The sequence below is a fragment of the Manacus candei genome, unplaced genomic scaffold, assembly GCF_025592945.1.
Source record: "Manacus candei isolate 608988 ecotype Guabito, Panama unplaced genomic scaffold, ASM2559294v1 h1tg000018l, whole genome shotgun sequence".
In the NCBI taxonomy this organism is placed as follows: Eukaryota; Metazoa; Chordata; class Aves; order Passeriformes; family Pipridae; genus Manacus; species Manacus candei.
Window position 1 is genome coordinate 15,911,845 of NW_026138066.1, and position 27,349 is coordinate 15,939,193.

At 42.1% G+C, this 27,349-nt stretch overlaps 1 protein-coding gene across 6 annotated transcripts in view; it reads left to right on the forward strand.

The window, feature by feature from the left end:
* Positions 1–27,349, forward strand: part of DENND5B (DENN domain containing 5B) — a 113,637-nt gene that overhangs the window by 22,901 nt on the left and 63,387 nt on the right. For 4 of the 6 annotated variants that reach the window (XM_051784523.1, XM_051784522.1, XM_051784516.1 and 1 more), the window contains exon 2: positions 22,586–22,651. The exons of the other annotated variants lie outside the window; for them this stretch is intronic. In XM_051784523.1, coding sequence (XP_051640483.1) covers positions 22,586–22,651 — 66 coding nt within the window. The remainder of the gene's footprint in view (positions 1–22,585; positions 22,652–27,349) is intronic. 6 annotated transcript variants of the gene reach the window in all.

Below are 27,349 nucleotides of genomic sequence, written 5' to 3' on the forward strand. Positions count from 1 at the left end.
CTATAGAAAATTCCTCAGACTGCTCAGATTCCTTCTAGGAATAGCAAAGAGAGCTTCTAGGTCCTATTGTAATTTGTGTTTTTGTGTTGTGGTTGCACCTCCAAGCACCTGGGAAACAGTGGCACAGGCTGACAGAGGTTTGGGAGGGCTCTGCTCAAGAGTCTTGTGCCCAGGCTGCATGCTCTTCCCTGCTGTTCCCTTCTCCTTTCTAAGCAGTATTCCTGAGCTGCCCCTCAAGAGAAGTGGTGACACTGAAACACTGTCTTCTCATTGATGCACAGTATCTGTGGGATTGAGGAAAGAGAAAGTCCTCATGCTAAAACTCTCCTCACAAAGGGACTGTTAAGTACTTTGGCTATTTAAGGAAAGCTTAAGGTCCCACTGTGTATGATGGTTGCCTACAGCAAGTATCTCATGGAAGAAAAGAGGGTGGGTGGGAAATCTCTTTGGAAGTTGTGTGAGCATGTGGAATGTCTAGGACTGGATGCTGTGTATGATTTCGGAGTAGCAGCTCCTGGCCCAGTTGTCATTGATGAGAAGATTAAATATCTTTGTGGTATAAAACATAAATTGATACATCTTTTCAATGTCATCCTGTAGTTCATTTTCCAAGGTTTACCTTCACAAGGACAAACCTTCTGATTGTATTGCAAGGCCAGTAGTGGCTCTGGGGGGCTGTGTGAAGAAGTGCATTCTCCCAGGGCAGGAGACAGGTCACTGCTTTGATGTGTCTTGGAGAACTCCAGTATCTGGCTGAATAAGAAGATTTTGCAGGTTGTGTAAAGTATTTGGTAGGGCATGGCACCAAGGTAATGCAGCACATTGTGAAATATTAACGTAGAGCTTAAAATCTTGCTTTGAAAAATTGTTAAACTTTAATTACAACAAACATGGTTGAACCATCACATTAAAATGTTAGAACTTGATGTTCAGTGTGTGAGTTCAAGCAGGTGAAGATCATCTTGAAATATGCATGTGAACAGGATTTCCCCTGCCCTTCTTCTCCTTCAGAATAGTAGGGAGAAAGCATCAGAAAATAAAGTATGACATTAGCAGGGCTGGTTACAGGAATCTGCATGGATTTAAGACACTGAGTTCGTATTTATAAAACAGCTTGCCCCAGGAAGTAAAAAGCAGTTGTTCATCACCACCTCCTTAATGGGGCTCATAAATCTCTCTGACCTAAGGAAAGCTACAGAGCACAAGAGGAATCTTAATTCTGTAATGCAGTTAAAAGGTTCAACATGCAATTGAAGTTCCTGCCCAAACTCCCAGGATCTGATCCTGTGTTTTGTCCATCTGAGGATCCGGCCAGGTGTTTCACCTGACAGCGTTGAGCTCATCCCAGTCAGGCGAGTGGTGTCACCTTATGGGTCTTCTCTGTGGGCATTTGATTAGCTTTTTGGCTTAACCAGGCATGATGTTTTTCCTTCACTAAAGTATTGTCAATGGCATGGCACCATTTGAAGTACTGCATAACCCTTAATGAGGGACTGTGGGTACTGATTGACTTGGCAATGCTTTGGAGCATCCCACGTGCAGCGACGTGGTCCATGTCTGCGATACACAGAGCTCAGGCACTGTTGCATATGTCTCTGACAGGGCCTTTTGTTCATGTTTGTAGCAGTTATGGTTCAATGGTTCTGTAAAACTGGTAGTTCTCTTCATTTGATCCTTTATTTAGAAATAATGAATGCGTTTAAAAAAAATAATAAAACGTCCCTAGCTCACCGCAGGGATGGCTGTTGCAAAGCAGTGAAGAGCCTCAGGCTCTTCAGGTGCAGGTTTCTCTCACTGCAGTGGTTTCCTTGGTGTAAATTATAAATGCAGTCATGTTGAATAGCATCATAGTATTGGACTGCCTTGCAGTAGCATGTGTGGGAGACAGAGTGGGAGGAAGGGCAGGAATGAGCAGTATCCTCCTGAGAGGGAGTCTCTGGCTATATATTTGGAAAATCCCATAATTATCCCTTCGTAAGCCACCTTTTGGTAAGGTAGCTATAGGAACCTTCTTTCAAAAAGAGGTAATTCAATATTTTTCATCATTCCATGTTTCAGGTTGGTTTTCACATATTTCATTCTTCTTTTTCTTTCTTCTGTATCCTAGTAGTTTTCTTTTGCAAGTTTGGGGTTTCACATTCTAGAGAAAATGTCTTTTCTTGTCGTTTTTTGAATCCATACACATTAAAACCTTTCTTCATTTAAAGAAAAATTTCCGCTCTTCAGAAATTTAAAGCTTCTTTTGTCTGTGAAATCAGAAACAGTTTCCCTGAACTGTTTAAAGCTGATGCTGCTTGCTTCCTTTTCTCCATATCCTTCCCATCCTCCAGGTGTCTTTTTAACACAAGAGGCTAAAATCACCTCTGAGGCATTGCCAGCCTACCATGCAATGCGCTGGAGCTTGTGGAGACTTTTATCTTGTAATTAACTTGCAGATGTCTAACATGAAAATTTTATATGTGGATCTGAACATAGCATCACTTACCATCTGTAAATAAAACAAGGATAGGGCTTTGCATTAATAATGAGGGAGTTTATTTGAAAGAAATGTTAAAACCTGAACCAGAGATGTCTGAGATCTTTTTGTAGCACTTGTAGCAAAGGGAACTGACTCAGCTGCACACATGCTTAGAACAAGGGCACGGGAAATAGAAAACTTTGATTTCTCCCTTAAAGTAAAGCCAAAATTAACTACAAGCACAGCTTGTGATGCCTATTTATAGCCAGTACAAACCTTCTTGGTAGAACACCTGTAGTCTCCTCCTGACGACAGTCCAGCTAGTAAAGGCTGCTGGCTCTGGCTTGGATGTGAAAAGCTCAAAGAGGCATGAGCCTACATTTTATTTGGTTTCTCTAATGCTACAAAGATCATAATTTTGAAGCTCTGATGAGGTATGACCAACATTATACCGCAGAACATAAAAGTACTGGGGCTTTTCCATTTTACTTACCACATCAGCTGTGCTTTTGCAGGGAGAGATCCCAAACACTCCTGAAAATTTGATTGCTGCAGACAAAGCAGACAGTGGCCTGTGGCGACAAAGCCTCTGCATTAGTTAAAAGTGAATGTGTGTAAGACAGACCAAAGACCATGTTGGAACAGTAGCAATAGACAGAAGATTGTAAATGGGCCAGCAAAATGGTAATGATTCAAGTTATGAGAAGAAGAATATGGATGTGTCTGATCCTTTCTGAATACTTGACAAGTGATACTATGGCAGCCTGGAGAACAAAGTATTCATTTCTTCCTGCCTTCTACCAAGCTGGAGCCTGTGGAGCAGGAGCATGGATGAGAAATTAAGCAGAAGATTGCAGACAGGACACCAAAGGACAGCAAATCCTTTTCCCTGAAATGTATGTAGATGGTTAGTGAAGCTTCATTTTATATTCTGCTTCATCTCTGATGTGGTCTTACAGAGATCCTGTAGTTTTTGTAACTGCTTGAAAAATGTCTATGGTCTTTCTGAATTTAGGCAGCAAATTGTACAGATAAGTACCAAAAGATCGTTTACTTTTTCTTTAGACCGTGGACATAATAATTGCTTAAAAGTTACCATATTCACTAACCTATAAAAAAGGGATATTATGGTTTCCTATGATGTACAGGCCTGTCCTTTGTATTGAGTGCAATGTAAAGGTTCCCATCTGGTTTTTGTCCAGTTGTTTATTGTAGTACAGTATATTAAATAGGTGTTGCTGAATAATTGAATGTGTCTCCAGCTCTGCTTGCAGATGAATCTTACTGCTAATGTGTGAAAAGTCACAGATGCTTTAGGGTAAGTGGCTGTCTTAAGTTCCTAAGGAGAAAGATGTAAATGCATAGGTACAGGGCACCTAGGTAGACCTTTTTGATTCGTAATTTATTTATTTCACTTGCTCCTGAGTGCTCCCTTTAACCCCTAGTCTGCTTGGGCTGTGTATTTGGTTGACTTGGTTTCTGTGGCTTTCTTTTAAGATACCTAACTTGTGTTTTTTCATATCTCCTGAAGGAAAGATGATGAGACAGAACTGTGGAATTTTTTACTTTGAATGATTAGGTAAAATTTAGGATATTAAATTTACTGGTTTAGGTGAACGTTGCTGTGAAGTTGTCGTATTACTGAGGACTGTCACTGTTCATCCAGTTGTCCTGCTGTGGTCTGTTAAACAAAACAACAGCCACAGGAAACATATGGTTTCAGTTTTAGTGTGTTAAACAATTCACAATTTGTATTCTTAACCTGTTTATTGAGCCTGATTTTTAGCAAGCTCCTTCAGTAGGGTTGGTTTGTTCTATTTGCTGGTGGGGCACTGTGTCTGTTTACAACACAGACGTCTGTCTCCTACAATACAAATTGAGCTTTTTTTAGAGCCGTTTGAATGTTTTTAATATTCAAGCCCACTGCAGTCTCATAACTTAACCTACCAGCTGAAGTGAAGGCTTTTAAATGAGACTCTTCACTGCTGTTCCTATGGTTACACTGGAACAGAAACCTGCTAAATAGGAGCCAGAAGGGCACAGAAAATCTTCTAGTAGCAGTTGCTGTCATTATTGCAAGTTTATAATTTCCTATTTATTCTTTCATTTTTGTGCAGTATTTTTATGTGGAACTGTATCTTTCTGAGGATTAGGGGCTGCTACTGTTGGAAAACAGTAGCTAGAAGATGATGGAGATAGACACTGGAGACAGGTTTTTATTCTGCTTGCAAGAGGATTTATTTTTTTCTCCTGCTACCGGTTAACTTGAATTGCAAAGTGCTCTTTGTGTGCAATTCTAAGAGACAGTTCCTGGGTTATCAGTAGGCGACTTGCATGCCAACTGCAAACCAGCATCAATGTACATCTTCCTATCAGATGGTGGGAGTAATAAGTGGTACGTTAACTGCTATTGTGTGGAAATAATACATATTTAAAGCAAACAACCAGCAGTTCCTTGAGTGCTGGAACAAATGGAGCCCAGGTCTCCTGTGGATTTGCCTTGTGCATGATTGATTTTTACCATCTGAGAATGAGCACAAGCATTTCCTCACAGCTGGGGCATTTTGTGGTATTTCCCTTGTGTCGCATCCCTGGGGAGAAAGGGCACCTGGCAGTGCTGGTGGGAGCTGTGGTGTCCTTTTCTCTCTCTCATCTCTCTACACCCACCTTTGGCTGGAGCAGAGGGATTTCCCCAGTTTTGCCATCTACTTTTGCTAGCACAAGAGCATATCAGGTCACCATTGCCATCTCCAGATGCTTGTCCCTTGAGCTCACTGGAGAGGCAAATGGGGAGGTTGGGTCACTGGGCTGCTCTTGCCTGGAGATGGGAGAGGACACAAGAGAGGACCTGGCAGGGTCTGGGCAGCCACTGAAGGGATGTAAGGGAGAAAACACTTACCAGTAAGTAGTGGGACTGCCCCATGTCCCTCTTGACCCTGCACACGTTAGTGAGAAGCTGGGACAGCCCCTCTCCATCCAGTGGTGCCGAGCAGGCAGCCAGCATCTCTTGTGGCACTTGCCCACTTTGGGTTGGCCTTGAGCCGCCTCTCCCAGGGAGCCCCTTCCTCTGCCTGACTTCCCCCGGGCAGCAGATTGAGATGTCACTGCTGTTATCTCACTAATGTCGGTGAACACGGAGTTTCCACAGGGGAGCGGGGTGAATAGTAGCAGTGGGAAGGCATGTTATCTGCTTGGGAACTGACCTCTTGGGGCTTGTTCTGGTTTCTGTTCAAAAGCTTTGCCTTGTGAAAACATCCACAAGCCCTGTGGCATGAGTGCAGGCTGAAGTCAGCTTTTGTACTGCAAAAAGCCTGGGGTAATTAGACATCTATATAAATAACAGTTGAGGACACATGAAAACAGAACAATGTTTATTTCATCTTCTCTCTGGATGCCTGAGTTTGCCTTGCTTTTCAGATTATTGTAAAGGTTGGATAGAAGATCATCGCAAATGAGGAGCAAAGGAAATCTGATCATAATCATATAATGCAAGATTTCTTTCTTTTTTTATAGTGCTGTTTGTGACTCAGGTCACATGCAAGTAAAGAAATAGGGAGTTGTAAAAGAGATGGTTTAGGAGGGACTGAAGAGAAAGTGGCAGGACTGCAAACTGGGAATTGGGGTTCTGCTCTGAATAATATCAAGCTCTGTTACATAACATGGTGCCTACTGGAGCAATCCATGCTTGTTTACCAGTGGTAAAGTGTCAGGATTACCTGGGGGGGCCAGTGGGATTAGGAATAGGAGTAACATTCGGTTATTGGGAGGGAAGGGAGCAAAGCAACAAACTGTAGCAATATACAACTATTTGTCAATCACACTTTGTGATAATTGCCTTTGGTTGTGGACTCTGCCCTTTGAGTCAGCAAATTGGCTCTGACCTGTGTGTATTACCTGGTACCAGGGTTGGGGCTTGGGGTGCTGTCACCCCTTGTCCTGCTGGTACCAGGAAGCCGGCCTGGCTGTGTCCTGCCATGAGCAGCCCAGGGATGGCCACCTCAGAGCTGTGTTGTTTTCTCCAGAGTATCTGGAGGATAGAGGGTTTGACACAGTGATTTCTGGGATAGCTGCCCTGAAGGAAGACAATATCTTATGTCCATCACTTGGCCTGAAACCTTTTCTATTGGGAAGCAGTTTGAGGTCAACATAGAAGATAATTTGGTTTAAATTTATTTTATTAAATAAATCACAAGATCGAAATGTGGACAACACAATTGAGAAGTTGAGAAAAACGGGTGAACAGGGATGAAAGGAAGACTAGGGCTCTCTTTTCTTTCCTGCTAGCCAAACAGCTGACTGTACCTCCCTGCCTTGGAGATCCTCATATCCCTCTAACCCCACAATCTCCCCAAGAGCCAGCCAACTGTGTGCTGGTCTGGTACCTGACTAAGCCTGATGTCTTAAAGGGCTGGTGGCAAATCACTAGATTTTTCCATATCTTACAAATCTGTATGTAACAGTGATCAAAACACTTTGCATGCTACGAAGTTTCACTTGAGACCAGCAATGACCTTAGTCAGTCACTTGGGGTGACAGTCGGTTTGAAGGTAACTTGTGCAACTTAGTCACAAGGCAGTAGTGTAGCAAAGGGATTACCAGAAACTCATTTGAGTGCCTGTTCTCAGAGGGATGATGGAACGAGGAGTGCACTGCTTGTTCGTTGTTGGATCCAAGAGTTCTGCTGGGCTTCATCTGTAATAATGTTTTAGCAGAAGTGACTTTCCAGCACTGGTGCAGTAAATAAGTCTGCCATGGTAAATTTACTGAACCCTTTGTTGACAGTTGCTGACTGCTAAGAGACTGGCCTTTCTGCCCCAGCTGCAACTTTCAGGGAAGTGAAATTACTGTTCCAGAAACCAGTGGTTTATTGATGTTCATCTTGAGATGCTTAAAATCTTCCTCAGTCTTTGATACGTAGACACAGTAGGTCTTGGAGATAAAATGAGGAACTTCAGAAAAGCTGTTAACTACATGAATAAATTCTGAATTTAAAATTAGTAACACTTCTGTCTTGTCGATATATAGACATATAAAAGTTTGGTTTGTACTTTCCCCTCCCCTTTTGTGTCCATTTTTGTCTTTTAAAACTGTTTCTTTTTTTCTTTTCAGCATCCATCAATAAGACTGTTTTTTTTTCCCTCTTCCCTCTGAGCAAAAGCTGCCTTTGGTGGGATTTTGGTGGGAGTTGCTTGTGGGGATGATGAAATAGCAACTGGTAGCTCTGAGAACCTTGTTGTGAGCCATGCTGTGCCGTCAGAAGGGTGACATGCCTTCTTCTGCAGGTACCCAAGTCATTGGAGGATACTGTTTATTGCCAAAGATAGATGCCAAAGTCCTTCAGGCTTGTGCTTTATTTGGTCTTTATAAAGTGGAGAAAGGCTCTACATTTTTTTAGGCAAGATGATAGAGTTGTCCTAAAACTTGGGGGCCATACCTGAGTAGAGAAGAGAGACATCTTTTTTTTTTTAATTAGTAGGATATAAGAAAAGCTCTTATTAAACCTTGTGGTTTTGCTCATTTATGCTAAGTATATGTAAAACAGAAGTTACATAGGCACTAATAAACTTACAAGAAAAGTTAATTGTTGCATTTCTTCTCCAGTCTTTCAAAGACACAATTACCTTTCCCCTACTTCAGTTTGCCTTCTGATGGTCCTGAACAAAATTTTTTTTTTCTTCCCTTGCTCTTTCTGTTGTTCAAGAATGTATGGGCCCCAAATCCTGTTAACAGGAAAAAATTTTGTTTGGGTTTTGTTGTTTTTTTTTTGTTGTTGTTTGTTTGGTTTTTTTTAATGACCTTTATAAAAGATACCATATTGTTCTTTTGGAGTATTGTAGGTAATATATGAAGTAAGCCTAAAATAAGGAATATCTTTCTTTAGATGCTTTTAGTTGCTGGAATCTCCTTTGATGGCTAGACACATCACTTGAGAGGTACCACCAGGAGACTTCTGCTATTTAAATGTTGGTTAGGAGGATCCCCATGCACGTGAGGCTGGGCAGGGAGCAGACCCCAGGAATATTCATGCACTGACACAAAATACTGACCACTGGATCATGGCTGAGATCCATCTTTCATGTCTCCCTTTCAACTTATCGATGGTGCACTTCTGTTATCGTGCAGCAAGCCATTTTTGGTGGATATCATCTCTTCTGGGAGATGGGAGAGGAAAAATTTAGACCCAGTTTCACCCTGCTCCAGCAAGCAAAAAACTGAACAAATTTTTCATGCGTGAAGGCAAATGTTCTACATATTGCACCATGTTAGAGCTGACTTCTGGTATTCCCTTAGAAAGAAGTTTGTGGTGGTTTAGCCCTAGCCAGCAATTCAGCCCCACAGAGCTGCTCATTCACTTTCCACCAGTGGGATAGGGAAGAAAATCAGAAGAGTAAAAATGAGAAAACATGGGCTAAGATAATGACAATTTAATGAGTAAACCAAAGACTGCATGCACAAGCAAAGCAGGAAAAAAAAGGGAATTCATTCTTCCCTTCCCATGGGCAGACAGGTGTTCGGCCATCCCCAGGACAACAGGGCACCATCACAGGTAACAGTGACTTTGGAAGACAAATAGCTAGCTATTGTGAAGAAAATTAACTCTACCCCTGCCAAAACCAGCACAAAGCTGTAGCTGCATTTTGTGAGGGTGCTGTGCTTGTAAAACACTGGAAGTTTGCCTGCTTCCTTGCTGGATCAGGCCGTGCAGGGATTGGAAACCAGGCAAAGTGGTGCCTGAACTGTGGCTGACATGGGCAGGAGATTTATTTCTGGTGACTGAGGAAGGAAATGTGATGGACAGGAGCATCCTGCAGAGCTGAGATGCCCAGGCTGAAGGAGTTGTTATTTAGCAAATCCATAAACCTCAATCAGTGAGCAGCCAACCCTGCAAGTGCCAAAAGCCAGGCTTTTCTTATATATAGAAGGAAAATCCTGTGGTGCTGTATCCACTTTTGGATATGGGTTTAAAGATTTCGCAAATACCATAGAGCTGAGCAGTGTTACTTCTCCATTAAATCACTTTGTAAGAGCCTGAGTAATACCAACCTTGCTGACAAAAGTTGGGAAAGCAGCTCACGTGCAACTGTTGTCTCTGTACATGTGCTGCCTCTGGGAAGGTGATGGATTCTGTAATTTGTGTCAAGAGATCTGTGTGTCATTCTGCAAACAGAGATGATGCTCCAGATCAAGTCAATGGATCACTCCTGAGTGGGAAACCTTCCGAACGGGATACCCTGTGCATTTTAAAAACAACCATCATAGCTAATACTGTTATATAGGTACTTACTGACAGCATGCTGATCAGGGCATCTGATTTTAGACACTTTCATAGCTTTGTGGACACTCTCTTTAAAGCATCTCTGAGATTGTTGAGTATCTTTTGCATGTGGAGGGCCAGCACACAGGAGTCCCAGGTGCTCTCCAAGGAGAGGAGCGTGGAAGCATATGCTTAAGAGATGATAGAAATTTCCCTTCAAACTGCACCATCAAGCAAAAAGCATGCCCTTAACCTTTTGCTCTTCAGGCAGCTTCCATGGCTATGTGTAATGCAGTTTTAGCGAGAGAACAGGTGAATGAGAAAGATATAAGCACCTTGTCGAAAAATAACTTGATTTGTAGAATCACAGAAAGACTGGGATTGGAGGGGACTTTAAGAGTTCCCATCACCTCACCCACCCCTGTGCCATAGGCAGGGATGCCACTGTTTCTTTTGTGATTGAATCTGTCTTCATTCTTCCTTCTTTCCCTATTTCCCCATCTCTAAACCAAGCACAGCAATCATCTAAGTGCATCTTTACTTGTACTGCTTCTCTCAATCTTGATGCCACCTAATTTTAGTTATGCTCTGTGGCCTGAACAGTATATTATCAGTTTTAATGGTTTTGCATCTAAAGACTATCTGTCCTTAAGCATGTACCAGAATGACTTTTGACAGAAAGCATGTTGCATTTTACTTTGGCAACAGTGTGGTGATATGTGTGTGCCCGATAAGCTTTACAATGCTCCAAATACTGTAATACAAGCATCTGAAGTCAGCTGGAGAAATGCGGGTTGATTCCAGTCTTTCAGCCTAAGAAAAAATCAGAACAGGAGGAAAAAGTGGTAGAGGTTAGGGCCTGACACTGCCTTAAGGGCACTGTGGGAACAGGGGGCTCATGAAGCTGGAGGCTTTTCTCCTCTTAGGGCTGCAAGAAAAAGATATGGGGAAAAATACGCTCCAAGGTAAAGTGTGCACAAACTGCCTCTCTGGCTCTGAAAAAACCTGAGGGCATTCTGTTTGTAATCTTCCCCCCCCCAAATACTTCCTTTTTAAAACTCCAGCTCTTCCCTGAGTTGGGGGATACACTTAACACAAAACTTATGCTTCCCCTGTGGCTTCTTTGAGCACAGCTAACGGGACCTGACCAAGTCACATCTCGCACCTTCAGAGCCAGGTTGGCATTGCTGGCTTTTAGGATTTGCTCTGTCCTTCTGTCTCATGCTGGGCTAATTTAGCCTCATCTTGGTAAACAAGAAAAGGGTCCTTATTCAACAGATTTGAGCTGGAGTGACTGCAGCTGTCGTCTGGTCTGTGCGCAAACCAATTTTGTTCGTTCCCTCGCCTGGCAGGAAGCCTGCACCAGAATTGTGTCGGGACTAATCAGCATTAAACCAATGTCAGGAGGGCTGTAGCAAGCTGCTCTGTAGCAAGGCAAGAGCAACAAGGCCGTTCAGGAGGGATTAGCCTAAGTCCTGCCCGGGATGCAGCTGCGCTAGGAAAGGCACCGAAACTGTGCCGACTATTTTTCTTGGGCCTTGTTGTTGTGAAAGCAGCCAACTGCCAAAAAAAAGTGGCTTCCCAGAGACAAATCTGCATGATTTGCTGGATGTGAACAGAGGTCACAGAAGAAGGTGCAGGGACCATGGAGCTGTAATATCCAGGAGATACAAATGGTGCCTTTGAGCATGCCGGGCTTTCCTCTCCTGGAGAGGCAAGGTGGCAAACAGTGAAATCAGTTCAGTGTATGGTCTCCAGCCAAAAAATGATGTTACTGATGCTTCTGCTTGGAGGTGGAAGTATTTCAAAGAGGCTTGGCAAGGGGTGATTCATACCTTTAATGCCTCACAAACTGTTTTCCCACCTGGTATTTACACTGCAGGTTCAAGAGTGCCTCCTGGTTTGCACTGAAAGCATTAAATCAGAGAAATCCTGACTTAACACTGTTTGCTCCAAAGATGCTGAAATGTTGATGTCTTACTTTGCACTCCTCTCCCTACAGCTATTGAATTCTCTTTGCAGTTTTTCATCTCAAAAATATTTTTGTCTTGCTTCTGAGCACCATGATTTGGCTTTGAAGTCAGTCCTGCTTCGAATGGGGACATGGACCAGATCACCTCCAGAGGTCCTTCCCGACCCGATTATTCTGATCCATTCAATCCCGGTCCCCTTGCTTTTACAGGTACATGTTTTGGATGATTCTGAAATTCTGAAATTCTCCAGTTTCCTCTGTGACTCTGTCAGGGGTCTGTCTGTGTATCTGCTTGGCATTAGTCATCCCTTCTCTGACTGCAGCTATGACAGTGCATTGTGTAAAAACACGAAATGGGCACGCTCCTGTGTTATCCACAGCCAGCACAGCCATGCTCTAAATGCCTTCTAGGCCTCCCAAACCTCTGGTAAATCTGAGTCTGCGTAAATTTACATGTCAAAACTGTTTTCTAGCACAAAGCTAAGCCCAAATGAACTTTTGAACCATAACCCCACCACATGTTAAGCGTGTTTTTGTTGTTTAGGAAGCTCACTTAGGGGGAGCAAGCAGACCTTCTGGTCTGAGGTGCCCCAATTAATTAAAAGCTATACAACATAAGAAATCCTCCTTCTTAGGGAAAAATCTTTAGCAGCAAACCTGTCTGAGTGAACTGAGACACAGGACCAGAGTGGCTTTCTAAAGGCTTTCATTACAAGAAAAATCCTTCAGGCCTTGGTGAAGAAGGGAGCAAAGGCCCAACCTTGCCTTGTGTTTACTGGTACACAAGATTGTCTACTCGGGCAGTGTCTGACAGCATGGAATATTTAGTGGGTGTGGGGTTATTAATTAGGCAGAAGAGTATCAGCTACCAGCAGTACCTTCTGAAACACAGTTTTCCTGAAGGGAGGTGAAATGATTTGTGGCGGACTCTTAAGTGGGAGTAAAAGGATAAAAAACACCCCAACCAAACAAAAAGGCCACTAATTTTTTGCAAACCTGCTGTCCAGCTGGGTACTAACAGAACTGGGTGGGCTTTCAAGGGAGCTTCCAATGCATATCCTTAAATAGTCATTGAAATGGTTGGTCCCCACATGCATCTGTGGAAAATATATATGAGCCTCTCCAACTCCGGTAGCTCTGATTTTTGTTTGGTTGATTGGTTGGTTTTGGTTTTTTCCTGTCCTGGGTGAGAGAATCATGGCTTGTGTGTGAGCTGTGCCCGTGCTGCAGGTAGGCAGAGCAGACAGGGAGGACTGAGCAGGATCTGGTTCCTCATCAGTCTCATGTTCCACACTGCTGGGCAAACTGGACCATTCCATGCCAAGCACACCTCATCTCAGGTTGCTCCTTTTCCCTGGTCATCTTCCAGCAATATCTTTCCTGCCATGTTCATGCTAATGATATGTCTCATTCTTTCCCTGACAATAGGGATCAAAACTAGCTGTTTAAAAGAGGGAGGGCTGGTAACAGAAACAATATTTGCTGTAATCCAAACTCCCTTTTATCTTCTGTCCTTAAAGACTGGTATTGTTTCCTAAACAAGTTACCACTTTGAATTTCAGAGTCTTTCTATGAGTCTCTGAATCTTCAAAAGTTGCTGTCCCCAGTGCAGTTGGGGATTGGATTCTGGGGACCCAATTTTCATGCTTAATCATAGACAGTGTGCTCTGCTGATGGCCAGTGGCTTCAGGCTGTTATCCTGAAATTGCCACCTCTTGACACTTCTGAGGTAAGAGGTTGGTTTTTTTAATTCAAGGCATTTGACAAGTTTGAGCCCCCTCCCTGTGGGAGCACAGATGGCAGCTGAAGGGATGCTGGAATGATTTCACTCCTACCTTGGTGATGACAAACCAGGTTTCAGAAGAGAGCAGCAAGACTCTGCAAGTCTATTTGAACAGAACCTGTTTCCCTGACAAATGTGGGATTTGATGCTCCCTGTGATGGCCAGTGCTGAGCCCTGAGGTCCTACTTGCTTACCCACACTCTCCTGACAGGTCATTATGTCGAGGGCTCCCCTCCTGTCCAGATCTCAGTTTCTTACTTTCTGCCTCAGGGCATCCTGTGAGAAGTGCAGAGCTGTTCTGCATGTTAGGGAATTAATTATTGATTTTCAAGTAGAAGGGCTCTTCAGGAAAATTCATAGAATCATAGAAGGTTTGGCTTGGAAGGGACATTAAATATCATCAAGTTCCAAGCCCTCTGCTATGGGCAGGGACACCTTGCTCTAGACAGGTTGTTCAAAGCTCCATCCAAACTGGCCTTGAACACTTCCAGGAATGGGGCATCCACAACTTTACTGAGCAATCTCTGCCAGTTCCTCACCACCCTCACAGTAAATTTGAGCTCGTGCAGCTTTGTATTACTTACACTCTGCTGTGGCTTGCTTACTGAACTACAATTGCATAGGATACAATATTTCTCAAAGGAGCACAACTTCCAAAATATTAAGTAAAAGAAAGGTTAGGAAAAGGGAAAAACTGACTTTGTGTCTGAACAGAAGTGCTTTTGCTTCTACAGGTTAACACAAGGTTGCAATTAAACGCATTTTCAAAGCAGAAACTAAAAGGCTTAGGGAACACCAGTTATTTTAGACAGTGTTAATTGCATGGCTTCTTTGACATGCCCTGACGGTTCAGGGAGATGAAGCAACGCTGTCATTTGCCAAAGAAAGTGCAAACCTCTGTCAGAGAGTCCAGCTGGATGAGTATTGTGGAGTCATGTGAGTCTGTGTGTTATCATTTGGGTAGGGCAACTGCACTTTGATCTGACCTGGAGGAGGACCTGTGCCCATATGAGGCTCAGGTTTTCCTGCCATTAAGTCAACTACTCAAGATTTACCCCCATGGGTTGTATCATAATCCATCATGTCTTTAGGCATGGAGAAAGCAGTGGAGAGGTGGGAAGGTGATATGGGATAGTGCCACTGGGAGGATTGTTACACGTACATCCTCCACCCTCACTGTAAAATCGAAGTGTTCCTGACCTGAATGAAACGTGGCTCAGCACTAACCTGCAGCCTAAACCAGCTATGTTGGGAAGCACCAGTACAAAAAAGGAAGCAGGAAGGGTGAGGGGGATACCTGAATAAATACACCAAAGAGTTTAGAGCTCCGGAATGAGTGGCAAAAGGATGTTTCTCTGGGGAGGCATTAATTTTGGGAAGGGGTTAACCAGAAGCACCACTAGAACAGACGGTTCCTCAGGCTGTTTATAAATTGATACTCTGATGCCACAAGATACAGATTCAGGTTGAAGTTTCATATTTCTGTATTAAAACAAGTCACTTTCAGGCTGTCATATCAGTATAAACACAGAATAAAACTTGCTGAATTCAAAGCCTGAGGTGGAGTCCTACTTTAGCAAGCAGCTTTTTTCAGAGGCAAGAGGAGCGTGTTTTGGAAGCTTTGTTGTTTTGGCTTATAAATAAGCTTATCTAGAAGTTTTGAATGTTTTGTAATTCTTTCATGACCCTTGAATTTGCAGCTGTAAGATGTATGTAAGTGCTCAAATTCCTTTAATCTCATATACATACATAGTATGTATAGTCTTTTTGATTTCAAAGGGGAATTCTGTTCCCCACATGCACTCCCTGTTCTTGTGACTACTTGGAGACCAGCCCCATTGGACTGACTAGCTATGTACATGTGAAGCCCTGGAAATATTCATTATAGTCGGTGGTAATCTAATATTAGTGAATTATCTCACAAGAAAGTATTTTTTCAGCCTGATAGTAGAACTACAGGTTTTATTTTAGCAAATATCCAGTAATACTTGTGCTCAGCTATCCTCTGCTAAGCTTATTGCTAACAGCTGTGTAACTGTTGAGATCTACATCATTTGTTGTCACAAATATTTATAGTTTGGATTTTTCCTCTTGTGTGTGCTTCCTATTTAAGTATTAAAAAAAAAAAATTGCTCCCTAAATGTAAATATTTAATCCAAGGCACGCTGACCTGTTAACCTGTGCACTGAGGAGGTATCCATCAGGGATACTGTTGGTGTATTTGCATGTTGCAGAATAAATCACCAGAAACCTGTCAAACCCTGAAGAGGTATGCAAATGCCTGCATCTCTTTAATCTGACATGTGTGTATCCTGTTTGATTTGAGATGGGAATTTTAATCCTATGGGAGCAATGCAGGAACTCCTGATGCTACCGCAGTCTTGTGAGGAATTATGAGCCAGCTGGTGCCCAGGTTTGGGGACTCTGTTGTTGCTGGGGCCATTTTGTGGAAGAGCCCCAGGTGCAGGGTGCAGCTTTTGAACCTGTAACAGATTGTTCCTGCCAGTCCCCTCTCTTTGGGAGAGAGGGAGCATGCACATATATGTGCTTGTGAATACATTACACATATGCTCTCTCTTATGCAGAATAATGCTCTTTTGTTGGTGGGCTTATGTTTTATAGGGAATGTTGAGTGGGGACTATTGAAACCCATCCTTATGCATTAAAAATTAGTCTCTCCTGACTTGATTTGAAGGAATAGCAACTTTTTCCAAGCAAAATGGAAATGCTCTTGTGTTGTTTTTTTTTTGTAACAGGATGCTCAGATTTAGCTGTCACACATTGTCACACCAAGACACCATTGTTTTCAGATCCCATACATTTTGTTAGTTCTCTTTCCTTTTGCATGGCACTTTCCTGCATTTATTAGACCTTCCAGACCTCCATATACTCACAGAAACCATAGTTACTAAAATGTGTTTAGCTATGGCCCATGCCTAATGCAGCCTTGATCTGCTCAGCATAAAATACTCCATTTCTAATGTGTAATGTTGTAACAGCTACCGAGGTCTCCAAAACAGCGTGGTATGTCTTGCCTCATTAGGTGAAGCATTTTATTTAACTCCATAAAATTCCACTTTATGCGAAAGGAATGTGTAAAGTACAATAACATATGTCATGCAGAAACAGCAGGAGTTGTGTGCAATGGCCAGGGGGGCTCCAGTGTCTGTTTGGCTCTAAAAGCCTTGGTTTAGAAGTAGCTTCTCTGGAGTTGGTGACAGCTCACGGTTACGTAAAAATTAGAGCAGCAATTACGTGCCTTCTACCTATGTATTTTTAGCATGCCAATCAACCTGGGATCCAGGCACTGAAAGATTAGTGGATTAGTGGTAAAGACGAAACATTTGCTCAAATGCCAAGTAATTTTTAGGGTTATTTAGATCTCTGTCCTCTGCTGCTTTCATCTCTACTAGTAGGGCACTGAAGTAATAGGCAAAACATGCACTTTGGGCGAAAGTGGACTTCAATTTCTTACTCTCTTTTTTGTACATCTCTCCAGGTCCACTTTCAGAGTTCCACTGGCTCTTTTCAATGCTGTTTGAGGCCAGGAAATGTTCACAGTTCCCATTTGTTGCTCTCTGCAGTCTTTTTAGCTTTAGGGTCTAAAAACATCCCTGAAACATACTGTTCTTACACGGATATTTATTACTCTATAGAGGGATTTTTAGAGGATTGGAAGTGGAAATGTGAGGGGAGAGAGAGGCAAGAGACTGGTTTTAATTGCTGGGCTTCAGCAAAGGAGAGACTTTTAAGATACAGAGCCCTTTGCACTGATCCCCTTTGAGTTTTTGTGGGAGGGACTTTACCTGTGTTCTTTAAGAGATCTTGTTGATGGCAGTGGACGGTGTATCCTGGAGTTTAAAACTGGGTTGCTGGGAGAGCAGGCAACCCCAAAATGCACCAGAGAAGAAATGTGATAGAAGCCTTGAAGTGGTGCTTTTAAGGCACAAAGGTTAGGACTGCACTTGCAGAATCACAATATCCTCCATTTCCAGATGTCTGTGGGGATGAGTGGGACAAGGGAAGAAAGGATCTGAGGCACAGGGGCATTTGTGAGCTGAACCCAGAGACAATTACTCTTCTGGCCTTTTCAAATGAGATCCATCTTTCTACAGATGCTTTGGCACCTAATATTCCCCAAGGTATTAAGGGAAGCCAAAGGATTTAGTTTCTGGTAGCCTTTGTAGGGATCGGAACTAAATCTAAAGGCAAAGTAGAAATCCTGCTATGCTTTGAGTTTCCCACCTGGAGTCTAGTTTGGATCCAGAAATTAATATTTGTCCATGCCTTTGGATTTGAATCCTGACACTTTACAGTGACTTGGTGATTGAGTCCTGGTTTCAGCTTTCTGTATTTTCAGTAGATTTGGAAACTGACCACAAAATGGGCAGCACTGATGAAGCATATATCTATTTGTTTATGCTGTGTCTGAAATACTTAGAGCTCTGCTGCAGTGAAAAAAACTAAAGCTGTATCTAACTAGCAGTGATTTACTTAAGGTTTGCACAAGCATAACAAATATTTTTCATGTGCCTTACATGCACAATTACTGTGCACTGATAGGTTCTTAATGATCCCTTCTATAAACTCACTGGCAGCAGCCTGTTCTTCAGATTGTAAACAAAGTTGGTGTTGACTAAGACATGTAGGTTCTTGCAGAGATGTTCATGGCAGAAGAGGTATTTTAACTGAGTAGTTACAACAACTGATCTTTCTTGCAATATGATATATTTGCCTCTTAACAATGTTCTAACACTTTTAGTTGACAAAACTAGAGTTGTTGGGGTTTTTTTCAAAGCTAATAATAACTGCATCATCCAGCACGTTGCATAAATGCCTTGATCTCAGTGACAGCTTTGCCCCCATTAGAAGCATTTGCAGTGGTATACTGATCTCCAGTTATTGTGGTGCAGCGCTGGGTTGAAGCAGCTGAGAGCAATCTCCAAACTAAAATGGTTTCTGGGGTAGCTCTGAAGTGGAAGTACCAGCATTAAGGACCAATATTGGGCAGCAGATCCTTGTCTCTCTGCATCTTCATTCCTGCTCACCACCCTTCTCTGTCTGGTAATTTCAAGCCTTGCCTGAGGGTTCTGGTGACTTTTCAGTGTGGAGAAGGTTTTTTTGTCTTTTCTTACTCTGAAAGGATTCATTTGTTGAAAACTGGCAGAGGACTGGCTCTTGGAGACTGTCATAAGGACAATTCTTTATTGGCAGCAGCTTAAACAGCAGTTTTTCAGAACTCCCTAAGCAAAGTTTGTGCTACACAAGGGAGTGTTTCTACTTTATGCCGATGAAAGAGCTTTCTTGACTACAAGAAGCAAAGTTCTTTCTTTGCCAGACCCTTTTCTCATCAAAACCACTTTTTAACTAAGTTTTCATAAAGCTTAGCAGCTGCAGCCTTTGACAGGCAACAGTTGTCTTCCTGTAACCCTTTGCTTGTAAAGGGTGTGCAAAAAAAGTAACTCACTACAGTGAGGGGCCACTTCTGGGCCCACTCTCCTTAAATTCACTTTTTGCCCACTGAGAAAACCAGTTGTCTAAACCTCACAGATGTGTGGGACAGTTCTTCAGAGCACTGCAAAGAGGCTGTCCTTGCTCAGGGTGTTCTAAGTAGCTGTCTTGAGTGCCTGTAGTGGGTTGTGGATTGTGCTGTTTGAAGAAGAAAAATCTTCCCTGGAAACTGGGGATAATTTCCTTTTCATCACCACAACCTGTGGAAAGTGCCGAGTAAAAACCAGCCACGAGTCCTTTGGATCCTCTTTGTGGCTGAGTACACCGAGGGACAGCTCTTGGGGACATCAGAAAGTAAGGGCTTCCTTTAAACTGGAGAAATGCAGTGCAACAGTGCTGAGTCCAGGGAACTGAGACCCCAGGCTTGTGTGAGATGGGTAAAAGGAAAGCTAGAAAAAAGCAAAACCCCAATCAGGCATAGTTGGTTAGCTGAGCTGCAGTATGGGCATCTTTGTGCTCTGTTTATATCACAGTTGTTTAGTGCTGAAAATGTTCCAGCCCAAATTAAACTTCTTTCTTTTCTTGTAGTGACTTGCACACTAAGCTTAATTAGAGTGGCAGAAGGTGTTATATCTGTGAATTCATTCACACTCTGCCACTGTATAAACACAGCTTTGGTGAAACTGCTTCAAGTAACAAAACACCTGAAACTTGCTATCCTGATGAGTGGAGACTGATATTGGTGCATGATATTATGTGTACAACAAAGTGGTTTTAAAAAAAAAATCTATTTTAATACAGCCCAGTTTGATATCACTGGATTGACGGAATTATAAAAATAAGGCTGTTCTTGTCATAAAAAAGCCCCAAAGCAAAATTTACTGAAAAACTCCCCTTTCTTTCCTGCATTCTCGCACACAAACCTAAACAGTAATAATACCGGGATTTTTAGGATGACGAGTTCTGGTGGTTTGTGGGTTTTGGTCTTTTCTTCCCCTTTTCTCCAGAAATACCAACTGTAGCAAAGCAGATTCTGAGACAAGACCCTTGTACTACCTCTGTTATAGTGGAGTAGAGAACAAAACCTGCTTTAAGATTGATTTGAATCAAAAATTATAATTGTGAGTCTTTTTCCAAAACCAGACTGAGAATGAGACAGAAATCAGGTCCATTTGAACTTGATCCTGTCCTGGTAAATAAGTAGAAAGCACAAGCGTGAAAGGTGTCCTGTGCAAAAGGCATGACTGGGTACCTCGTTCTGTGTTCTGTCCATGGAGGGAGGTGAGCACATGGAATGAGGAGTGGGAAACAGGGATTGAAATGAGTAGGAATCTATCCAAACTTCATAGAGAATGTGATGGCATCTAAAATGCCTTCTCTTTTTTGCAGTTCAGCCCAAGGCCGTAGTTGAGTGCCTGTTGCTCCAAAGCCAGGAATCCCTTGCTAGACAGACTTTAGCATCCTGCTGCGTTTAGGGACCTGTGCTGGTGTCTTGCTCTTGCTTGAACATTTTGTCACTCTGCTGTTCTTCTGGGAGCTGAGAGCTGGATTTCTAACCCTTCATATGGTTTTATGAACAATGCTCACTTGCTATGTAACTAAACAAAAAGATAGCAGGCAATTGTGTAGGAGCACCATACCTTGGGTACCTGGTTTTATAACTCTGCCCACCCCAATGCAAAAAATCACCCAAACTGACATAATTTAAGCCACAGGTTTTTTAATTTGACAAGATTATGATGCAAGTTTTATGTAAAAGGGGTGGTATAATTCGTAGTTGTTAGTGAGTGTAGTGAGATGTCGATGGTCTGTTGGCAGCTGGGACTTGGGGCTATTTTAAGACTCTGATAGTGTTGGAGCTGTATAGTGTTACTCTGTAGGCAGAGAGTTCAGTATTTTAATCAAGGTCAGAAGGAAGGGATGCTGGAAACTAAACTTCTCACATTAGAGCCTTTTTATCCTTATTTAGACGTGCAATAACTCTTTTGGGTGGACAAAACTCCTTTTTAAAAGAATTTTTGAAATAGTGAGCCTTTCCTAAGTGTAATTGGTTTGTGGCAATGGTAGTATTCCATTACATTGTGTTTGTGTAAAGAATTAGGCTGTACAACGGTGTCCATAGCTCTGTATTTATATCACTGTTGTCAATTTGACTTCTCGTGCAGGAGATTTTATGTAACATCTGTGACTGTTTAGCTGCATGATTGATGATAATAAATGGTCAAAGTGCTGAAATGGGTAGTAGAAACCTGTCCCAGTTCATTGAGCTATACATTATTTCACAAAGTTGTTACATCTTCCCTTTTCACCCTTCCTATTGCAGAGATGGTGGCGCAGTCTGTGGAAGCTGGGTGCCCAATTCTCTTTGTATGATAATCTTTAGGGGAGAACTGAGAGGATAGCCTGGCAGAGAGAGTTGTAAAGGTAGTGTGGATAACGGGCAATTAGAGAAGACTCTTGCTAACTTTGACAATTGTTTTATTTCTTTAATTTAAATACTTATGAAACTTTTTAGTTCAAGCAGCTGAAAAGTAGAATGAAATAACTTAAGATGCATGGGGTGGGAAAACACCCTGCAGATTCTAATGTAGGCTATCTTCAGGTGCATCCTAAAGAAAAGAGAAAGTTATCCTAAAATACAAATTCACATCTAAGAATCTCTGTTGGAAGAACTCCTGTGCCCTCTGCTGAGTGCTGCCTTCCAAAATAATCTGGCCTTGGCAGAACTGTCTTGGTCCTCTGAACAGGATTAACAGGTCAAGTATAAGGTTGTGGTGGAAATACTCTGAATTTACACCTAGGAACTGAATCACTAGAGAGGCCAATGGTATTGCAGCTCTAATGTGGGTGCCAGGTCTATAAAAATAGATTTAACTTGAGAAGGATTGTGTAATGCCTTTGTGTAGTGTGCAAATGCGACTTTTTTGATGGAGAAATTCCATGGTATCTGAAAAGATTTTTTGGTTTTCTGCAGGAGATGAGCAAACCAGTTGGAAGAAACCTCAGTAAGGCAGGCTAGCAGGAAACTGTTCCATTAGAAGTACCTGGTGGGATAGCTGTTGCTGGAAGACATTAAAATTGTTCAGCCAAGTTCTAAACATAGCTTATTTATCCAAATTTTAGTCTAAAAACACCCAGCTATGAGACAGAAATGATGACTAGAGCTATTAGGTAACTTCAGTAAGTCCTGAAAATGGTATGCAGTACAGGATTGAAGGTGTAAGAACATAGCTAACAGTATTATGTTAAACAAAACTTCTTGGGTTTAGTTCAATGCTAGTTGAAGAACTGATGTCTTTTTTTCCCCCGAGTTTCACAGGCTCTGGAATGGCTCAATATGTGAACAAAGATGTCTTTCATAATAGGGAAGCTGTAAGGCAGGATGCTGTTTGAAGTACTGAGAATTTAATCTTGTTACTAATTTTGTCAAGTATTCTACCATGTCTGTCATTGCATTCAACACCTCTGTAGTAATACAGTCATAGAGGGGTTTATTTGTCACATGGATTTACCCTTTGCCAGTAGTGGGGGGAAGAGAGATTGCAAGGGGGAGTATTTAATGTCTGGTTCACATTTTTTCATTTCCCCAGTACATTTGGATGTCCTTTCATTTTGTTCATACTTGTTTTTGTTTTTTTTTTTATTTCTGTCTGTTATGTTGTGTAGTCTTGTACAAATGGCTACAAGCAGATCTCCATGGCAAGAGCTCAGATACTGCAGACAAAACCTCAGGTAAAAAGGGGTTAAGGACAAAACAATCACCAGGCCCTCTCTGTTTCTTTATTTTCAGACTTCCAATTCCCCTTGAATCAAACTAAGGATCAGAGATCAAAATCAAAGCCAAAATCCTTGGACTTTTTTATTTCTTTACCTAATTTAAATCAATATCTGGTAAATTTTGTTCTATTTCTTGATGCTCTCTCGGCAGATGTGCTTCCTCTCTCCAGCAAAATCCCAGTAGTGGAGTCAGTATATTGGTGGAGATGAGATATGCTAGATCTTTCTGTGCTTGATAAAGACTGAATAATATCTTGCATTGGAGGATACTTACCTACAAATCTAGATAGGCTTGGTTGTGTGGATTTGTGAACAAAGGGGACTGGAAGGTCCAGCTGCACCAATATCTGCTGCAGAGACCCAAAGTTTCCTGACATCTCCAAGGAAGCATGTTTTGCAGTCTAGATTTAGATAGTAATACTGATGAGGTTCACACCCCCACCCCTGCCCTCAAAAAATCCAAATAATTTAAATGTATTGAAGAGTACACAACCCCCTATGGCTTCCTGCTTAAATGTGATCCATCAATTCCTTTATGTATCGATGTGCAAAAGGTAGGTTAGACACTGCCCCCTCCTCAGCCACTCCCCAGACAGCCACCACCATCTTACAGACAATGCAGATTTTAAAAATTTGGAATGAAAACTGTTTTGCCTGCCTCGTCCCAGTCCTCTCTTTCATATTGTCTCCCTTCTCTGCTGTGAGACTGTGCTCAGAAATAACACCTTTGAGTTAATGTCCTTGAGCTCTGACTAGCCTTCCACTGCCACCTTGGTATCCTGGTGGGGCTCGGAGTAAAACCAGCAGAGCAGTTTCTGCGCTACTTAAACTTACCAGCTCCTGAACCTGACAATGAACAGCTTAGTTGCTCCCGAGCCAAGCACTGTTACTGCTGCTCCCACATTGTTTTCTCACTCACACCCTGTATACTATTTGCTTCTCGTGCAGGGTCATCCAGAATAAACCTAAAGTTCCGTCTGCAGGGAGAGAACGTAGCTGGATGTGCTGAACACTTTGAACTGGAAATAGCTGTCAAAGAGATGGTCACCACGAGGCACAGCACTGTGCATGGTTGTGCTCCCAATGTTCCTCTAAAGGAATACAAGATATTTTTATTTCTGTAGTCACAGGCATTCCTGTTGACATTCCAGAGCTTGGAAGGAGAGACAGATAGCTTGCATTCCCTGGACCAGAGGGTGTGGGTGGAGGGATGCCTCTGCCTGTTTGGTACATGGCTTTCTATGCCTCTGTAGCTGTGATTATTAATTGAAACAGATCTGCTTAAAACTTAAGATCACTAAATTTATACATAGGATCACTCTTATGAAAGCCATCATGACTGACAACCTCACAATTGCAGCTGCATTTCCCTAGTAATTGTATCCTGTATCCAAAACACAGATATTTTCTAATTTTGAGAAATCTTCTCATTTTGAAATTAAATTAGCACAGTTTTTCTTGATCTAGCATCTGTCACTTCACCATTTGCTTTTAATTTGAAACTTAATGTTCCTTTAAAAACCAGTGCCTTAAAGGGAAGGCAGAAGTCGTGAAGAGTACAGTTACACAGGATGTAGTGTCCAATTGAAATGGAAATTGAGTGACACATTTTTCACAATATTGAAAAGTACTTGAATATTTTTTTAAAATATCTGGAGAGCAAAAGGCTTCTATTCAAACCCAATTTTTTAATTTGCCTCTGAGGGGCAGCTTACCCTGTGAGTTGTGTTGTTTGCATGAATGGGCACCACACACCAAATAAGATGTCTCTGTCTGCATTCACAGTACTGTTATCTGCCCATTAATATTTTAGTATATGGATTCAATTCACATTTGATACTTGCTTCATTTTTAATGTGCCTTGCTAATCCTGTTTGGGAAGTTAGTAAGCAAGCACTTAAAAGCACATAGTAGATTTAATGAAAATTCACTGTTTGTCTAGAATAACAGCTAAGTAAATTCTACTTGCCACGTGTGGCTCAGTAGTTCAGAACTACCAAGGCTCAGAGCTGGTACTATCAGATACCCTTTGGTCCAGATCCCTTTCCTCCTGTTTGCCAAGGTTTTGCTCCCTGTGGTTCTCTTCCAGCTGCTTGTCAGTGTGGGGCTGGCTGTCGTGGTCCTTGTCTCTCATCTCATTTCTGTGAGAGTTGGGGGGTTTCCTGCTAGTTTGGCCAAACGATGCCATTTCACCCTGACATGCTGGCTGCTTCCTGTCCTATCCTCATACTGTTTCTTTCCTAAATTGTGTGTCTCCTCTAAAAGCTTACCCTGTTTGACTTTCTGGGAGGTAGCTTTGTATGGGGGGTGCAATGCTGAGTTCTTCTGAGCTAATGACTGATTGATTCACTGCGGTGTGGGTTCTTGGCTTTTTTTCTCTTTTGTTTTGTGATCACTGATTCAGAAAATCATGTTTTCTTTATGTGTGTTTTACCTTTAATTTATATATTTTTAAACCACCGGAGTAGTAAAATGCAAACACTGCAGAGACTCTGCAAAGGTAAGTTGTTTGTGCCATTTACTTTCCTGAATAAAATGAATCCATGTTGTCAGCCTATTTAAACATTGTAGCTGCTAGTTTTGGGAAGCTGGATGTCTTAAAGCAATGCTTGTGCTTCATAACCAAAACATTTTAGACCTATCTGTCATCTAAACAACTGCACAGATATCTTCAGCAGCATACAAATTATTGGTCACTTCCAAAAGCTGACTGAAACCCTCATTTTATCATTATTACAGTGGTTTATTGGCAAATACGTCTTGTTTTTCTGCACTGGTTCTAGATGCTCCAGAGTATTGCCCCCTAGGTTGGGGGAGGGGGGTGGTTCATGGGAAAAATGAGTGAAGGATGTTAAATAATAATAACAGCAAGATATCAGGGCCTTCACTGCTCTTGCATCCCCAGTGATGTAGTTTTTGGTCTAACTTGGAAATTAATTTTTCAAGCAAAAGGTGTTTTTACAACATCTATGTGATGCAGAGTGGAACACTGGCCCCCAAAGAACCTGTGAAGGGCTCAAGTGATGAACTGCGAAAGTGATGAGGACCTCTGAAGCGTGCAAATTACCTGATTAGCATCCATCCACTAGGTTACAGTAATGTTTTTGTGTTATGGAAAAGGAAGACTTCAAAGAAATTTGGACTCCAGCAATCATTTGCTGTCAGTAGTGGAGAACTTAATGAAGTCATCCAGTTCTTCTAAATTTTAGTAGAGGCAACCAAACAAATTTAGCATCAAATATCTACCTTTCTGCCAATTCACAGTTGTCAGGTAAACTCTGTCAGATGTGAGAATTCTTGACGATCTAATTAGGCAATAACCTCATCCATATTTGTTTGATTATGCAAGCACATTAATTATGGTTGATACTAAGAATTAAAAATGTTGCTGAGTATGTTTAAGTACATACCCGAAGAGAGAATTTTTGCTGATGTTTGTTGTTGGGATCTTTATTTTGTGAAGCTTTAGGAATTGGTGGGTGGCATTTTATCTTTATCTCTAATGCCTCTGCAAAGAACTTTTAGACCAAAATAAGAGATTATTCTACTGCCATGTTCTGCAGTAGAGTAATGGTCTCTGTTTTTTGGTATTTCAATCTGACTTTGTAGCTGAGCATGTTTCTGAATTTGATCCAATTTAGCTAACAACTTCAGTTTTCTTTATTTCAGTGATGCATACACTTTTGCTGGATTTGTGGTTTGCCTTGAGCAATTCCAGAAGCAGGCTGCTTACTCCTACCAGAGCTCCTCATGTGGAATCATAGAATCATTTGGTTTGGAAAAGACCTCTAAGATCACTGACTCCAACCATTAACCCAGCACTGCCAAGTCCACCACTAAACCATGTCCCTAAGTGCCACGTCTGCATGTCTTGTAGATGCCTCCAGGGATGGTGACTCAACCACTTCCCTGAGCAGCACATTCCAATGCTTAACAACCCTAAATTTTTCCTGATATTCAGTATAAACCTCCCCTGATGCAACTTGAGGCCGTTTCCTTTGGTCCTGTCACTTGTTACCTGAGAGAAGAATCTGACCCCCACCTCACAACCACCTCCTTTGAGGCAGTTGTACAGAGTGAGAAGATCTCCCCAGTCCCCTCATCCACTCCTCACCTTACCATTTCCTTCCCCAGGAAATACAGCTGCAGCGTTGCATCATCTCAGGCTTTTTTTCCTCCCCAGCCCAAAACAGCCTTGTTGAAGCTTATTTGCTTTTCTCCCCACATGGTTACCCACCAAAACCAAGTGAGACAGGTGTAAGGCTAGAAGAAAAGTAATCATAGGATCATTAAGGTTGGAAAAGACCTTTAAGATCATTGAGTCCAACCATTAACCTGGCACTGCCTTGGTGCTACTAAACCATGTCCCCAGGTGCCACATCCACATGTTTTTTTTGAACACTTCCAGGTATGGTGATTTCACCACGGTGCTGCAATGTGTCTAAATCCTGTGTTCAAAATGATCCACTGTATAAAAATAACTGTATCTTTAAAATCATAGAGATTACTTGGGAAGAAAAAGATTTTAAACCCTCTGAATGCATTTGAATGTGAGTGCTGTTGGAAGAGCTGGTTTGCTCTGCTCCACTCCTGAGCTCGGTGCAGTGGCTCTCACAGCAGGGTGAGGTGCAATCCCAGCACCACTGACACATA